The 17,418-nt window shown below is 48.3% G+C and overlaps 1 protein-coding gene and 1 pseudogene across 1 annotated transcript in view; both read left to right on the top strand.

Moving 5' to 3' along the window:
* Nucleotides 1–1,235, top strand: part of LOC102876238 — a 2,192-nt pseudogene extending 957 nt beyond the window's left edge.
* Nucleotides 1–16,985, top strand: part of LATS2 (large tumor suppressor kinase 2) — a 62,942-nt gene extending 45,957 nt beyond the window's left edge. The window contains exons 2-7 of the mRNA XM_006894101.1: nucleotides 6,377–6,509; nucleotides 8,309–9,786; nucleotides 11,221–11,803; nucleotides 12,744–12,923; nucleotides 13,555–13,661; nucleotides 16,488–16,985. Of these exons, the coding sequence (XP_006894163.1) occupies nucleotides 6,377–6,509; nucleotides 8,309–9,786; nucleotides 11,221–11,803; nucleotides 12,744–12,923; nucleotides 13,555–13,661; nucleotides 16,488–16,985 (2,979 nt within the window). The remainder of the gene's footprint in view (nucleotides 1–6,376; nucleotides 6,510–8,308; nucleotides 9,787–11,220; nucleotides 11,804–12,743; nucleotides 12,924–13,554; nucleotides 13,662–16,487) is intronic.
* The last annotated feature ends 433 nt before the right edge of the window (nucleotides 16,986–17,418 follow it).

Genomic DNA, 17,418 nt, shown 5'->3' with positions numbered 1-17,418 from the left:
TGCCAACTCTATTTGTGGATTCAGTTTTAGAAGTACATGGTAAATTTGTTCAACTTATCAACACTGTTTTGAATGGTGACCAGCACTTTATGAGTGCACTGGATAAGGCCCTTACATCTGTAGTAAATTACAGAGAACCCAAATCTGTTTGTAAAGCACCTGAACTGCTTGCAAAGTACTGTGACAACTTGTTAAAGAAATCCGCAAAAGGGATGACTGAAAATGAAGTGGAAGACAAACTCACCAGCTTCATTACTGTTTTTAAATATATTGATGATAAGGATGTCTTTCAAAAGTCCTACGCAAGAATGCTGGCGAAACGCTTAATTCATGGGCTATCTATGTCTATGGATTCTGAAGAAGCCATGATCAATAAATTAAAGTAAGCCTGTGGCTATGAGTTTACCAGCAAGCTGCATCGGATGTATACAGATATGAGTGTCAGTGCTGATATGAACAATAAGTTCAATCATTTTATTAGAAACCAAGACACAGTTATAGATTTGGGAATTAGTTTTCAAATATATGTTCTACAGGCTGGTGCATGACCTCTAACTCAGGCTCCTTCATCTACATTTGCAATTCCCCAGGAGTTGGGAAAAAGTGTACAGATGTTTGAATTATTTTATAGTCAACATTTCAGTGGAAGGAAACTTACATGGTTACATTATCTCTGTACAGGTGAAGTGACAATGAACTACTTGGGAAGACCGTATGTTGCTATGGTCACAACATACCAAATGGCAGTTCTTCTTGCCTTTAACAATAGTGAGACTGTGAGCTATGAAGAGCTTCAGGACAGCACCCAGATGAATGAAAAGGAACTGACAAAAACCCTCAAATCTTTACTGGACGTCAAAATGATTAACCATGATTCAGAAAAGGAAGACATTGATGTAGAGTCATCATTTTCATTAAATATGAACTTCAGCAGTAAAAGAACAAAGTTTAAAATTATGACATCAATGCAGAAAGACACACCACAGGAAGTGGAGCAGACTAGAAGTGCTGTAGATGAGGACCGAAAAATGTATCTCCAAGCTGCTATAGTTGGTATCATGAAAGCGCGAAAAGTGCTTCGACATAATGCCCTTATTCAGGAGGTGATTAGCCAGTCAAGAGCTAGGTTTAATCCAAGTATCAGCATGATTAAGAAGTGTATTGAAGTTCTCATAGACAAAGAGTACATCGAACGCAGCCAGACGTCAGCAGATGAATACAGTTACGTAGCGTGATGTTGCACTCCCTGTGTGTGGATGTGAGAAGATCATTGCCATCACCATTTGGTGTGTTCCTGTGGGAGAAGGCAGGCCTGGGCCTCCGTAATTTGGTCATGTGGCAGCCCCTGTTTCTCTGCTGTTTACAACATCACCAGTGCCATGTCATGAGTGCCCAGGAAGATGCCTATAGATATTTCAAGCTCATGTCATTGTGACATTTCTTAAAACTTTATTAAAAGAATGAGTGAAGTATTGCTGAAAAATGGAAATTTGGTTGGGTACCATGCTTTTTCTCCCTGTCACGTTTGCAGTATTTTTGTTTTGTTTTGTTTTTAAATGTCTCTTAAAGGACATAAAATGTAAAAAAACCCTAAATATTGTAATATGACAGATAACCTAATAATTGTATCTACATTAAAATGGCAAACATGATATTGCTGCTTGTCAAATAAAAAACAAACCAAAAAAAAATAATAAAAAAAGAATGTCACATTGAACACTGAGGTGTACATGACCCATGCCTGTAATATTTCCAGTCACCTCATATGCCTGTTAAACTTAGACAGTGAATAAGGAAGAATCGATGCCTTTGAGTTAGAGTGTTGGCAAAGACTATTTACTGTACCATAGACAAAAAAAGATGAACAAGTCTGTCTTGGGAGAAGTGCAGCCAGAATGACTTCATCTCACTTAGTTTGGGCTTGTTTTCAGGAAGGGCCAGTCCCTGAAGAAGGACATTGTGTTTGGTAAGATAGTTGGTGAGAAAGAGGAAGGCCCTCAACAAGATGGATAGACACAGTGGCTGCAGCTATGGGCTGAAACACGGCAGCAATGTGAGGCCAGCTCAGGACCCAGCAGCGTTTTGCTCTCTTGTCCGCAGGGCCAGGTCCTGAGGAGTTGGAATTGGCTTGATAATACTGTACAACAGCTTCTCAAGCCCTGCCTGATATTTAAGCTGCCAGTTGGTGATCAGTTTACTTGGCATTTGTTGTTCTGTGGCCCATCAAGTTGATTACAATATTTGGCAGCCCCTTTGACACAGAAGAACTGCCCCATAGGTTCTCCTGGGCTACAGTCTCTATGGGAGCAGAGAACCAGGCCTTTCTCTGAGAAGAGCTGTGTAAAACTTAATCGTGTGCCACTATGGCTCTTACTTGGTACTAAGTGGAGACTAAAGACCTTTCCAGAGTACTGAGAAGCAATGGTGTCAGTTTAGAGACTAAGGTGCACCTGATCCATGCCATGGTCTTTACAATTATTTGCTCTGCATCAGAGAGCTGGACAGTGACTAAGGATGACAGAAGAAGAATTGATACCTTTAAGAGTCTTGTGCATACCATGGACCACCAAGAAAACAAATCGGTCTGTTTTGAAGAGAGTGAAACCAGGTTTCTCCTTGGAGGCTAGGATTTTGAAACTCCATCTCACATACTTTGGGCATGTGGCCAGGAGGGACTGATCCTTGGAGAAGGATCATCATGCTTGGAAGGGCGGAGAGACAGTGTAGGAGCGAAAGACCCCAGATGAGATCGACTGATAGAGTGAGTAGGACAGTGGGGTCATGTGTGTCAGAGTCAGTGAGACTGGCTCAGGACAGAGCGAGCTTCAGAGCTGCAGTACTTATTAAGGTTGCTATGAGTCACAGGTGACTCGACCACATGTAGCAACAACAACAATTAATAAGTCTGGTGGCTCCCTGTGGGGCTCCTGCAGATGGGACAGTGTATGCCATGACATGTGGTTAGGGCTGGCCCCCCTTCCGTTCTTTAATGGGCTCCTGGCAAACCCGGCAGTGTGTGGTGTTATCCTTTCTTTCTCTGAGCTGCTGAGAGCTCTTCTCAGACATGATCTCATCGCACAACAGCTGGAGCAGGGAGATGAGGAGCATCTCCCCTCTGCAGGTGAGCCCACTGCTTCTCCACATTGTAAACACTTGCCCTTTCTGTCACTCCCAGTCAGCTTTTAAAAACAGCTCTGTCCTTGTCACCGCTCTTCAGACTGTAACTTCCTGTTCTCCTAATGCAGGCTGGTCCTCTCATGCACACTCTCAGTGTCTCAGACCTGCCCAGGCCAGGGGGCACTTCCTGGAATCCCCCTGCCATGACCCATGCCCACGTGACCCACGCCCACTTCATCAAGCTCATCATCTGATGGCAGTGGCCTTGTGTTCAGTACTTATTTCCTTTATAGATTTTTGTTAGTGGTCTCGGCTCATCCTTCCCCCACCACCCGGCTGGCACATGGCCAGTCATGGGAAGCCTGCTTTCTCCATCCTGTCTGGTGAAGAGGGAAAGAGAAGAGAAAAGGAGGGAGCGGAGAAGAGAGAGAGAATATGAGTGTAGGTGTGTGTATGTGTACACACACACACACACACACACGTGTATGAGTTTGTTCCGGGCTGTACTTGGTCTGAGGCTCCCCCAGCCTGTGAGTGACAGGTGCACAGACTGACCGTGTATACAAGAGCTGCAGGTACCATGACGGGCCATCCTGGGACAGTGGTCATGGAGCAGGACAGGGTCAAGCTGACCTGTGGCCTGTGGAACATGTATCTGTCTTTGAAATCCAGCCAAGTCGGAAGGGTCAGTTACTTTTAGCTTCACCGTCTTCCTGTCTGGGCTTGGGAACCCCAGAACTTGCAGCCTGTGTCTCTATCTGGGGGCTCTGCTGATTCCTCAGCTGAAGGTGGCTCTGTAGCAGAGTCTGGGCTGGTACCCGGCCACAAGTGCCTCTCCCCTCACCGTCACCCAGTTAGTCCTTTGCCCCTGTGGAATGAAAATGACCTTTCCGAGTCCCAAGCTCCCCTCACACCACACGCCCTCTCTTTCCGGCTACCACTATTTTTCCCTTCTTTGTAATCCTCTTTTGCTGACTCTATTTTCATTCTTGCCTCTTGAAAGCAAGGACTGGCTTCTGTGAAGTTCCTTTCCCTGTGTTCAAGGAGCACACTCCCCCTGGCTCACAGCCCTCATGGTCCTGTCTCCTGCTGCCAGGTTGGACACGTCTAACCTCCCCCTGGGCTAGCAGCACAAGCTCTGAGGTGGTCTGCACGCAATACCTCCTGCCTCCATGCAGGAGCCCCTGCCTCCATGGTCCTGTCATCCATAGGCCCCAAAGCCCAGGCCCCCTGATCCTCCTCTGAGAGGCCCTGGGCTCTCTTGTGCCTCCACCTACAGCATCCTGTACCTGCCACTCAGCTGACTTCAGCTTGCCCTACATGCCCATTGGAAAGTGTCTGTGACTCACTCAGCGAGGGCACAGCCTCCAGGACATGTACCCCAGGTCCTCGCATGGACAAACTAAGCTCTTAATCACTGCCACACCGCTGCCATCCCATCGTCCCTATCACTGTATTCTCACCCCCAGGGCCTGTACTGAGGGGTTCACCTGTCAGGAGTGGGCTTTCTGTGCCTGCGCTCACCAGGGGAGTGGGGCAAATTTTGTCTCCTCTGAACTCTTAATTCAACTTTGTCACCTTTTTAGGACAGTAACCGGGAGGACCTATGGGGTTCTTACTCTCCCAATGAGCAATTTTAAAGGACCTGTTATGGCTTTGAACTGGAGCCCAGGCTGCATAGTAGATTACACACTGGACTGCTAACTGAAAGGTCAGCAATTCATGTCCACCAGGCCCTCCCTGGGAGAAAGATGAAACTGCGCCTGTTTCAGGTTTGCACACTCAGGGGAAGGTTGTTAGGAGTCAGAACTGACTCTGTCGCAGTGGATTTTGGTGTTTCGTTCTAGCCTGAAGGAACACTGGAGAGCTGTGGGTAAGGCATTGGTAGCCGCCAGCTCTGGCGGCCTAGGGGAAAGAAGCTGCACTGTGATCCCAAAAGCACAGTGAACCCACCAGCTGCTCTGTGGGAGAAGGATGGGCAGTCTCCTCCTGTAAGATTTACTGCCTCTGAAATCCCACTGGAGGATCTGCTTTGGGTTGGTCCCAACTTGATGATATACAACAACAGCAACCCAAAGTTGGCTTAAACTTCTCAGTGGTTTAAATCCACCACCACTCCATGAGAAAGAGGAGGCATTCTGCTCCTGTAAACAATTACAGCCTCAAAACCAAGTGGAGGGGAACCGTGAGTTGGAATCGACTCAGAGACAGGTTGGGGTGGCTTTTTAGGAGGTAGAAGGAGGTCTGGGCATTGTTCCACGACTACTTTTGTCTTTCTCCTACCAGACCCAGTTCCCAAGGTTAAGGTCTTCTATCACAACTCAGCACAGGGCAGTGCAAACAGTAGGTGTTCTCTAAGTGCTTCTTAAATGACTCTTGAGCACCAAGCTCTGCCCTCCCTTTGGGAGAAAACCCCCACGGTTCCTCGTCCTCTGAGGATGATACTGTCTACCAGGCAGGCCCTTCCCCAGACTCTCTCTGGCCATTATTCCGTCTCACTTCTTCAGTTTTAGGTTTCTTTGCAAACATGAATCTCACTAGAATCTTTTACGGAGAGGCAGAACTTGAGGTTTCTTTTACTTCCAGCATAAAAATGCCTTTATGCCTTATGCCAAAACTATCTCTTGAAGTCTTTAAACCAAATCATAGTTAACTTAATTTGCAAAGAATGCCTGCCTTGAGCATTGTGCTCTATTTATAGATGATCTATCAGGGATGAAATGGTTAGCTTGAAAGGTTAGATAGGAAGCATGGGGACAGTGAATTAATGTCCACTGGGAGGAAAAACTCAGAAAAGAAGGACATGATGGTTACACAGCTCTACAAATGTAATCGCTGTTACCAAGTCATATGTATAGAAATTGTTGAGTTGGTTGATGTATTGTTTGCTGTGCATGTTTTCAACAATAACAAAAATAAGAGAAATGCTAGCAAGATCTGTGGTTTGGACCCACAGAGTGCTGCACATGAAAAAGAGGAGACAGTCTGCTTCTGTCTGAAGGAAGCCCTACGAGGCAGTCCCCTTTGGTCACTGTGAGCCAGAACTCACTCAGGCAAAGGGTGTGTGTTCTATTTTTGTTCTTTATGTCATTGGGTCCCAGGACCGGGCCTGTGGTTTGGTACAGTTTTGTGTGATCCTTGGCAGTCTGCAAGACGGCTGTGCTAACTCTTGCCTTATGTTGTGTGTAGCTCTCGAGCAGAGCAGGGCACAATCATGGGTGGAAGTCTGTTCTCTGATCATACATGTACCTCTCTGCAGGAGATGGCAGTGCGTGCGCTCAAGCAGACGGGCAGCAGGAGCATTGAGGCCGCGCTGGACTACATCAGTAAGATGGGCTACCTGGACCCCAGGAACGAGCAGATCGTGCGGGTCGTCAAACAGACCCACCCAGGTGAGCCCAGATCTGCCGGGCTGTGAGAAGTTGGCAGTGGAGTAAACCCAGAAACAACGCTGGCAGGAAGGGCAGTCCAGGCATGGCAGCGGGCAGGCTTGGCACAATCCCCCAGGACCTGGGCTTGTCCATGAAGCTCGGCCGCTCCCTGTGCTGGCAGAAGAGGCCCCTGAAGGGGAGACCAGCTGGTGTCGGACCTAGGAGGGTGTGTGTCTGGTCTCCTCCCCTCCCATCAGAAATAGCCTCCAGTACTTATTACTTGTGCTCTGGATAGAGCAGACATAAGAGAGCTAAAAAATGGTCTGTACTTTTTCTTGGGCCTTTGGAAAGGGAGACTTCCCAGTTAGATTTTACATATATTCCCATAACTTTTTCATATGTTATTAGCTCTGGAAGGGAGATTTTGGAAGTGGATAACCAGTTCTGCCTTCTGTATTGTTAAGTGCCATCAGATTGGTTCTAATTCATGACAGACCCTGCACACAGCAAAACCAAGCCCTGCTCCATCCTCACAAGCTGCTGTGCTTGAGCTTTTCCTGATTTTTCACTTTTTCTTCTCCAGGGATTTGTCCCTCCTGATAGCCTTGGAAATGCTTGGGGGCATTTCTGCCCTGCCCTACAGGGTCCCTGTGCTTTAGGATTAACTCAATGGTAGGGGATTAGTATTGGATTTCAGGGAACCCTGGGGTTGCAGTGGTTAAGCATTTAGTTGCTAGTGGATGGGATGTTGGTGCAAGCCCATCAGTCACTCCAGGGGAGAGCAGTGAGGCAGTCTGCCTTCTGAAAAGATTCAAGGTCTTGGAAATCCTGTGGGGCAATTCTTGCATCAGAGCCGACTTGACACAATGGTTTGTGTTCCTTCTGTTTTTAATTGGACTGCCCTTTAGCAGCATCAGACACAGCATCCCTTCCGAGCCTGGGGGCTGTCTCTCCTCAGCGCCAAAGACAGCTGCAGACCCCACTGTGGAGCAGCGACCTTTTGCACTGTGCTCACAGGCCATTTTTTTTTAATCCTAGAGCAGAGAAATACGTATCTGGCCATGATTTCTGTGGATGTGGATGTGGGGGTGCCCACAGACAGCACTCTGTCAAGGCATGTCTGGGAAGAGAGCAGAGGGGACCCAAGCAGCCACAGCACAAGAGAGCAGTGTGTGTGCTGGAGGTTCAGGAGCCCACCGCCCAGCTTTCCTGCAGCTCTTCTTGATGGGAAGAGAATCCCAGAGCCCAGAGGGTAGGGATGGAGGGAAGACGCAGCCCGAGGCAGTCAGCTGAGCTCTAGACAGGTTCTGTATGGTCGCATTTGGTGTGTGTATTTTATTTCAGTGGAGGCAAAAAACCCCAGGAAGTGTTTAGTTGTGAAAACAGACATCCAGGCAGCAGAGCAGATCCTGGACCTTGGGTTAGGGGGTTAGGGGGCAGCCATTTCAGAAGTCCCAGCAACCAACATGAATCATGAGAAAAGGGACACTGTGAACAGGAAGTGCCAGGGCTTGCAGGGCAACAGAGTTGGTGGGCGATGCTGACCCAGGTCAGCTGCACCCTTAAAGGTGGAGTGTATTTGTACTCCAGAAGGACTGAGACACCTTTGGCTATTGCCTTTGGCCTTCCTGGGCCTCTGTGAGCCCTCAGACTCTGGGCTTCTGTCTTGTCAGGATCACCACATCTGCCCCCAGCATGAGTTCACTGACCGCATCACAGGCCACAGTGAGAAGATGGTGGCACAGCCTCATCCTTGGGACACAACAGCCTGTGGACACAAGCCATTCACACTGCCTGTGACTATCTCTTCTTCCTCACAGGGAAAGGCATGGTGCCTCCGATGTCCGGGAGGCCACCTTTCGAAGGAACGGGTAACTCCTTCCCGCCCTACCACCAGATCAGCGGGGTGGCCTGTGAGGGACCCAGCTTCGGGCCAGAAGAGGCAACAGTGCTGAAGGAGGTGCCCCAGCAGTACGTGGACTATGTGTTCTCCGACCCCAGACTTGTGGGGCCCGGTGCCCACGGCCTGCCTGGCAGCCACCAGCACTCCCCCAAAGGGTACTGCACAAACATAGAGGCCCCAGTGAAGAGCTTCTCTGCAGCTAACCATGGCAGCCCAGGCCTGCCCCTCCCGGGCCAGCATGTCCCCAATGGTCCACACTACAGCCGCCCACACCCCATGGTGCAGGGGGAGCCGCTGGTCTATGGCCTCCAGCGCAGCCCCTCCTTTCAGAACAAGGGGCTGCCTGAGGGAGCAGGCTATGCCAATCTGCCATCCAAGGGCCAAGGGGCCCAGCCCTCCACTGGCCTGACGTTCCCACCCTCGGGCCCCGTGCCCAGGCTGTGCCGACCCTACTCACCCTACAAGACCACTAACAGCCCCTCATCCCACCAGATACACATGGTGGGCCCTCGAGGGCAGGTGTTTGTGGGTGATAGCCCCCCACAGAGCTTGCTCACCCCATCAAGGAACAGCCTGAACATGGACTTGTATGACGTGAGCACCTGCATGCCGTCTTCCACGCTGGCCCACCGGGACACGCTGCAGAAGCCGGGCCTCGAGGTGTCCCCCCACCACCACCCCTTCCGGCCCGATGGCCCTGCCCCCCGCAGAACCAGCTCCTTCAACAATCACCAGCAGAAGATGGCAGGGCCCATCAGGGCACGAGCCCCCTGCAAAGCCGAGCCTTCCATGCCCTCTCCCAACACCATCACTGCCATCACCTCTGCCCACATCCTGCACCCAGTGAAGAGTGTGAGAGTGCTGAGACCAGAGCCCCAGACGGCCGTGGGACCCTCCCACCCTGCCTGGATGCCGGCACCTAGTCCGGTCCTAGAGAGCCTGGAGCCCAAGGACGAGCCCCCCCTTGCCCTGCGGGGCCCATGTGCGTACCCACTGGACGTGGAGTACAGCAGCCCTGAGATGCACTGCCCACCCCCTCCCTACCCAAAACACCTGTTGCTGCCGAGTAAGTCGGAGCCATACGATGTGGACAGCCTGTGCGTGGGGCTGGAGCAGGGTCTCCGAGCGGCCCCGGCTGCCGAACCCACCGAGAGGGGCCACAAGGGTCCCAAGAGTGCCAAAGGGGAGAAGGCGGTGAAGGACAAGAAGCAAATCCAGACCTCCCCTGTCCCCGTGAGGAAGAGCAGCCGCGATGAAGAAAAGAGGGAGTCTCGCATCAAGAGCTACTCACCATTTGCCTTTAAGTTCTACATGGAGCAGCACGTGGAAAATGTTATTAAAACCTACCAGCAGAAGGTCCACCGCAGGCTGCAGCTGGAGCAGGAAATGGCCAGAGTAATTTCTCCTTGCTTGCTTACCTCTTTCCTTCCCTGGGAATGCGGGTCACAGAATTTGGGTTTTTTGTGTGTCTGCTTTAAACAGCCTTAAGGAGCTAGTGTGGCTTAGTGTATCATGTGCACTACTAACAAAATGATCTGCAGGTAGAATGCACCTGCTCTGGGGGGGCAACATGGAAGATTCGTGCCATGACGAAGAACAGTCTGAGAAACCCAATGGAGAGGCTCCCTGAGTCAGAACCAACTCGGTGGCATTGGGTTTGGTTATACATCTTTATCACAGACCCATCACACAAAGTGACTACCTGGTTCTGTTGGGAACACCTAGTGACATTATAAAGGGTGCACATGACTTAACTAAGCAACCCTGGTCTCCCTTTGCCCCTGAGACTTGATGAAAGTGCTTTCCACATCCTGTATTTTTGTTTTGCTAATGTGAATCATCAAATTGTTGTCTATGGTGTATCTCTGGGTTTTCTAGAGAAGTAAAATCAGTGAAGCATAAAATGATAACTAGATTGTTGTTGTTAGGTGCCATGCAACCCTATGAACGATAGATCTGAACCTTGCCATATAAAAAAAGTATTCTAAAAGAATGGCTCATGCAGTGTTATATCCAGGCAGAAGTTTGAAGATCTTTGCTCGTGCATATTGTTGTAGGGTCTGATGAACCCACAGTATGTAGGATGGGTAACAAGCCAGGGCCATCTGTAGAATTGCATTCCAAGAACAAGAGATCAGGTGTTAAGAAGAAAGAGGGCAAGCTTGACTAGCCACAACATCCATTTATATATTAGATCTAGGCCACACCCCTAAGGAAACTCCCCTTCAACTGATTGGCTGCTCAACATCGGCTCACACTGTGAAAGACGATTACATAATGCCTGCCAAGCCACTGAGAGTCACAGCCTAGCCAAGTTGACACATAACATTACCATCACATGATACATCTGTATTCTTTAAATAAAATTCACCAAGGATTGCTAAATAATAATGTAATATACTTTCATTGTTGGTGGAGTTTTTATTTAAAGTAAGACTGCACCACACAAAGCTAATAATTTCTAACTCAGGAGATCAAATTTGTGTGCCTGCGTCTTGATGTCCCCTTTACTATTTTTCCCTTTGTTTTCCTGTTTCTCATGTTCTCTGAGCTGAAATATTAACTTGCTCTTGTAGACCCAAGCAATTTTTGTCCTCCTTCTGCAGAGATTTCACCGCCCCCCTTTAATTCTATTTTACTCATCTATTTTCTTCAGTTTTAGAGCCTAAGGTCACCTAGTTCAAGAACTGGTTTAATAGTAGTCACCCTGCATGTGGTCATGGGATCCCTCTTCTCAGTGTTCTCTTGTCTCTGTCCAGTCAGGGTCTCCTCACCTGTGAGGCTGCCCCAGTGTGACTCTGCCTCCTTGTATGTTCTTCCCCCGCCAAGGCTGGCCTCTGCGAAGCCGAGCAGGAGCAGATGAGAAAGATCCTCTACCAGAAGGAGTCCAACTACAACAGATTGAAGAGGGCCAAGATGGACAAGTCCATGTTCATGAAGATCAAGACACTGGGCATTGGTGCCTTTGGGGAGGTGTGCCTCACGTGCAAGGTGGACACCAAGGCCCTGTATGCCATGAAGACGCTGAGGAAGAAGGACGTCCTGAACCGGAACCAGGTGGCCCACGTCAAAGCAGAGAGGGACATCCTGGCGGAGGCGGACAATGAGTGGGTGGTGAAGCTCTACTACTCCTTCCAGGACAAGGATAGCCTGTACTTCGTGATGGACTACATCCCTGGAGGGGACATGATGAGCCTGTTGATCCGTCTCGAGGTCTTCCCTGAGTCACTGGCCCGCTTCTACATTGCCGAGCTGACACTGGCCATCGAGAGCGTGCACAAGATGGGCTTCATCCACCGGGACATCAAGCCAGACAACATTCTCATCGACATGGACGGTCACATCAAGCTGACTGACTTTGGCCTGTGCACTGGGTTCCGATGGACTCACAATTCCAAGTACTACCAGAAAGGTATTGTCTCGTGCACGTCACTGTGGTCCTGTCCCCTCTCTAGACCGAGATGATATACAGGAAGTGCTCGAGACGATATTTTCCCATCATCCTGCTCACCTCTGACTTCCAACCCTGTCGCTCCTTCACTTTTTTAATTACACATGACATCCTTTTCTCCCTAAAGGAGGAGTACAATGTGTATGAAACGTGTTTTAAGTTTGTAGATTGACGTTTCTTCATAGGATTTTTGGGATAGCAGGCTGTAGGGTGTCACTGAGCCCTCATGAGGAAAGCTCTACCCTACTGGACAGAGCCAGGAAAAGTGGAAAAACTCCACAAGCCCCCACTGCAGACTCTCCCAGGCTCAATGACTTCCCACTAACCTGGACCTCTCTCCTTGTGTAATCCCTGTTTCCTGTCATTCTGCTGTTTGGAAAAGCCTCAAACAGCTGGTGATTGTCGTCTTTATTGCTCAGATTCTTGTAATTGCTATTTTAATAACACAACTCTGACTTTTTATTTTTAACTCAGAGCAAATCCTAAATCATTTGACTCATTTGTATTCCCATTTTATGACATTTGATTTATTTTTGCCCCTCCTACCCACCCCCTTTTTATTAAATCCCCTGACATTTTTCTGTCTTTTGAGTAAGGCGTTACCCAAGCAGGCACTAAGACGTCTTGAAATTGACTGGCACTCGTGAGGGACCATGTCTTCTTTCTCACTGCCAGCTCAGCAGGCTGCAGTCCTTCCCTGTTACTCCAGCCATTGGGCCTGCCCTGCGGTTGATGTTTAATGGGCCTGTGCTGCAGGCCACAGGAAGAGCAGGTCCCCCATGGGACAATGAGGGCACTGTTTGGGTTACCTTTCCACTGGAAGCTGTGGGTTTGCTGCATTCAGTACTGAAGATGGCTTGTTTTGTCTCTCTCCTCTCACTGCCCTGACTCCTGGTGAAAGGGAACCACATCCGGCAGGACAGCATGGAGCCCAGCGACCTCTGGGATGACGTGTCTAACTGTCGCTGTGGAGACCGGCTGAAGACCCTGGCGCAGAGGGCACGGAAGCACCAGAGGTGTCTGGCACACTCCCTGGTAGGGACGCCAAATTACATCGCTCCCGAGGTGCTCCTTCGCAAAGGTGTGTGCCCAAGACCTCTTATTTGAGTGCTTCCCAGGCTACAGCAGTCTTTAACCTGCAGCCTGTGGAGCCAGGTGACTATTGGGGTTCTCTCCTACTCTGGCATTGAGACTCCAGATACTCAGATACTAACCAGTCTTATGCCCATGGAGACCTCAGAACTCAATGATTCCCTTGTCAGATAAGCCTCTTGGTAACTCCCCGCTGGCTCGGGCTTACCTGACTTGGAATGATAGAAAATTGCCTATGGTCAGTCCCACAGCCTCGCCTCAAAGGGCGACGAGTCTGCAGTGAAGGCTTTTGACATGGAGCCCAGGTAGAACTGGGCTTGACTTTGGGAACATGATAGACACAGCTGTCAGGGTCAAGGACTACTTCTCAGGCAGCCTAAGCCACTTATTTTCAGACTTCAGGTTGAACTCCTCACTCAGCTCGTTGCTGAGCTGTACCATCTCAGATCCAAAGCAAACACGGTCCCCTTTGTCCTCCCTTGTTAGCCCAGAAGTACTCCGTGCTGTGCATCAGATCTACAGATAGATCGTTTTTATAGGTGTTTTCTGCACCTTCTAACACTCCTGTCTGAGGAGTGGTGAATGCCAGGCCGTGACGCGGTGACCCCTCTGTCTTACAGGATACACTCAGCTGTGTGACTGGTGGAGCGTTGGGGTGATTCTCTTCGAGATGCTGGTGGGGCAGCCACCCTTTTTGGCTCCTACTCCCACAGAAACCCAACTGAAGGTAACTAAGGAGGAAACTTGTCAGGTTGTAGAGAAAGCTTAGTGGTTTTCTGATGCACTCCCTGATAAACGTTTGGCATTTTATTCTAAGAAGTATAGGAATGCCATTTGTGCATAATGGGATTTTAAAAATATTATCAGCTATTTTTCTTAAATTTATAAATGAAGACATTAGAATTAGGCCCGGTTTTGAGAAATACCATTACCTGACATCAATTCATTACCGTGTAGTCAGTCGACTCACAGCTGACCCTCCCTTAGGTTCCAGTGAACTGCTCCTCTAGTTAGTGCTAATGTGTTAATATTGTTCGGTGTTAGTTACCTGATTGTGTAGTGGTCCGTAGTACATACTCTAAACTCATTGGTCACTGTCCATTGGAACTGACTGACTGTTGACCCAGAAGCGGCTTTTCTGTTTGTAATTCCTGTGGAAGGAGATTGCCCATCTTTCTCCCACAGAGCAGCTGGTGGATTTGAACTACAGAGAGGCAGCACCTTTGGATTAGCAATGCAACTTGAGGGATAGCGAAGGAGAAGACCCTCAGCCAGGTGAATTGACACAGTGACTGCAGCAGTGGGCTCACGTGTATTAGAGATTGTGAGGTTGGCACAGGATATGATCTGCTGTTGATAGGGTCACTATGAGTCATGCTCAACTCGACAGCTCCTAGTCACAGCAACATGACACCACCAGAGCTCTCTCTATATAAATAGATCATAATTTAACCAATATGTTATAAAAAACCAATTCATTTGCTCTAGGATGCTAGGGAATTTCCCCACCCTCAGCATCTTAATAGAGCTAAATCTTTGTAATTGCCCCTGCAGTTCACTCAGGAGAGCTTCCTAGAAAGTTCATATCACCAATTTCTAGGCGCATGATTTGATGCCTCATTCTCTTAGTTCTTGACAGATCCAGATGGCTGCTGTTATGTTCACTAGGCCTCCTCTCAGGTCTTTGGTTAAGAAACTCTACACCATGCCAGAGGAGCCCTGGTGGCACAGTGGTGAACTAAATGAAAAGCAGAGGTTTCACACCCGCAAGCCAGTCCTTGAGAGAAGGCAAGACAGTTGGCCTCCATAGAGGTGTAGAGCCTTGGGAATCCTGGGGGGCAGGTCTGCTCTGTCCTGCAGGATTGCTGTGGGTTGAAATGGACGCAAAGGCAATGGCTACTTCCCTTCCCCCCCCATAAGTCTCACCTGATCCCTCTATGCAAATCTAATTAAGCAGTCTGGTTTTACACTATTGAATACCACACCTTTTTTCTTTAGAATCATTGATACAAAGATTAGACAGCATTGATGTGAAAGCCAGTACAGAACTAAGATTTTGATCCAACACCATTTTACTGGATGTGTCCCAAAAAAAACCTCACATCCCTTACAGTTATTTGCTACCTACTAAGATGAAGTGTGTAAGCCATTTTGCCTCTCTCCTCATTAAAGCAGCACAATATTCATGTGCTTCTCCAAAAACAGGAAAACAACTGCTCAGGCTCAAAGCTTTCTCCCCACCAAAGCACCCTCCAATCTCCATATCTCATCCGCTGCCTATACATTCAGTCCTAGTCGGCTTTGCTTGAATTTGCTTCTCAGTATAAACACTGAAGAAAGCCAGTGGGTCCTCTATCCCTGTAGACCCTTCTCTCTCAGCATCTCTTGGCTAGTTTGTGTGGCTGAACTCCACAGCATGAGGACAGAGTCATTGAACCTATGAGTTTCCTTCTTTTTTTTTTTTTTTATTTTTGTGTGAGTGTACCGTCAAATCAGATCTGACAGGTACAGGAGGGGATTGTCCCTCCTTTTCCCTGCAGAGCATCTGGTGGATTCGAACTGTGTGCCTCTGGGATTGTAGTTGCAGCTCCTTGCCACTAGGCCACCAGAGCTCCCCCAGTTTCCTTCTTATTTTTAAAATCAAAACCCAGCTGACCCTCCTTCAGCTGGTGTAAGTCCTAAATGAGAGATAGGATGGTTCCACACAAACCCACTGCCATAAAGAAGCAACCCATAGAGGTTTCGGTGCCTTCATTTTTTAATTTTTTTTTACAAAGGGCAAAGTCATTTGGCTCAGGAATGTTAGGCATAAAAGCAAACTTCCTATCTGGCTGGCTTTATCCTGCACCGCAGACCATGACCCACCTACCGAAACTAGAGTAACTTCCCCCCCACGTATTTATTTTTTACCATCTTTGAGAATATACACAGGAATGCATACACCATTCAATGGTATATGCATGCTCAGTTCAGTGACATTGATTACGTTCTTCGAGTTCCGTGACCATTCTCGCCCTCCATTTCCAAAGTGGTGTTCCTTTATGACCATGAACTCACTGCCCCCTAAACTTCCTGTCTAATTTTCTCAGTGGCTCAAAGCACACTTGGCATTGATTTGAGGGATTCGTTTACCCTCCATGCCTCCAGAAAGTCTAGAGTCCTTAAGAATTCTAAACTCTGTTCTGTATCCCTCTTCCCTTTTGATTTGGGTTCCTTTATAGAATCATTGATCAAAATGTTCAATAATGGTAGCCCGGCCCCATCTACTTCTCCTGGCTTCATGGGAGAGGTGCCAGTTCCTTATGGAAGTAATTAGCCACACATTCTGTATCTTCTTACAGACCTTCCTTCTTTCTATGCTACTCCAGCTGAAAAGTCACTTTGTATAGCTTCTCAAATAAGCAACTGCTGCTTCCAAGTCTATTCTGATTATTCTCCCGTTAGGAAACTGAGCTTCCCTAAAGTTAATGTGTCATCACACAGAGGCCCAAAACTACCCTGGGCTGTCCTTGTGTGTGTTTAAGCATTCAAGGATTGTTCCCTGTCCCTCCAGGTAATAAACTGGGAAAGCACACTCCACATCCCACCCCAGGCCAAGCTAAGCCCTGAGGCCCGAGACCTCATCACCAAGCTGTGCTGTGCTGCCGATAGCCGATTGGGCAGGGCTGGAACCAACGAACTCAAGGCCCACCCTTTTTTCAGTGCCATCGACTTCTCCAGCGACATCCGGAAGCAGCCTGCCCCCTACGTGCCCAAGATCAGTCATCCCATGGATACCTCCAACTTTGACCCCATTGAAGAAGAGGAAAACGTGAGTGACCAGGCCAGCGAAGACAGCACCAAGGCTTGGGACACACTCACCTCTGCCAGCAACAAACACCCTGAACATGCCTTCTATGAGTTCACCTTCCGAAGGTTCTTCGATGACAATGGCTATCCTTTCCGATGTCCTAAACCCTTGCAAGTGGAAGCCATACAGTCTGAGAGTGCAAAGGGAGGGAGTGCCAGTGTAGGGGACCAGGCTGAAGGCTGCCAGCCTGTGTATGTGTAGATGCCGGCTGGCAAAGGACGTGAGTCAGTCCGTCGAGGTTACATGGAATTCGGATCTGCCACAACAACAGAGAACCAGTTAGAAGACTAGCAAATCTTCAATTGTAGACCCAGTTGATTGGGGTCTACATTAATTGGCTTTTGGGGACCTTCACCGCATTAAAACACTATTTTTTAAAATTTAGTACAGTCTAAAAGAGCACTTATTTTTTTTATTTACTTTTTTTTTTCTTACTAAATTATAGGGTTTAACTTTGACAAATCATGCTGCTGTTAGTTTTTACATTTGTATTTTATCCATAGCACTTATTCACACTTAGGAGAGGGCAAAAACTGAAGAACATGTGATAAGAAAATCTCTGTGCAATAATTTAAACAAGAAAAAAAAACAAAAACACTCCGCTCTGAAGTTAGCCAATACCATTTTTATTCAC

Source organism: Elephantulus edwardii, unplaced genomic scaffold (assembly GCF_000299155.1).
Source record: "Elephantulus edwardii isolate Elephantulus edwardi_28Jun2011 unplaced genomic scaffold, EleEdw1.0 scaffold00135, whole genome shotgun sequence".
Classification (NCBI taxonomy): Eukaryota; Metazoa; Chordata; class Mammalia; order Macroscelidea; family Macroscelididae; genus Elephantulus; species Elephantulus edwardii.
The sequence above is the reverse complement of the archived record's forward strand: the minus strand, read 5'-3'. Positions and strand labels throughout refer to the sequence as shown.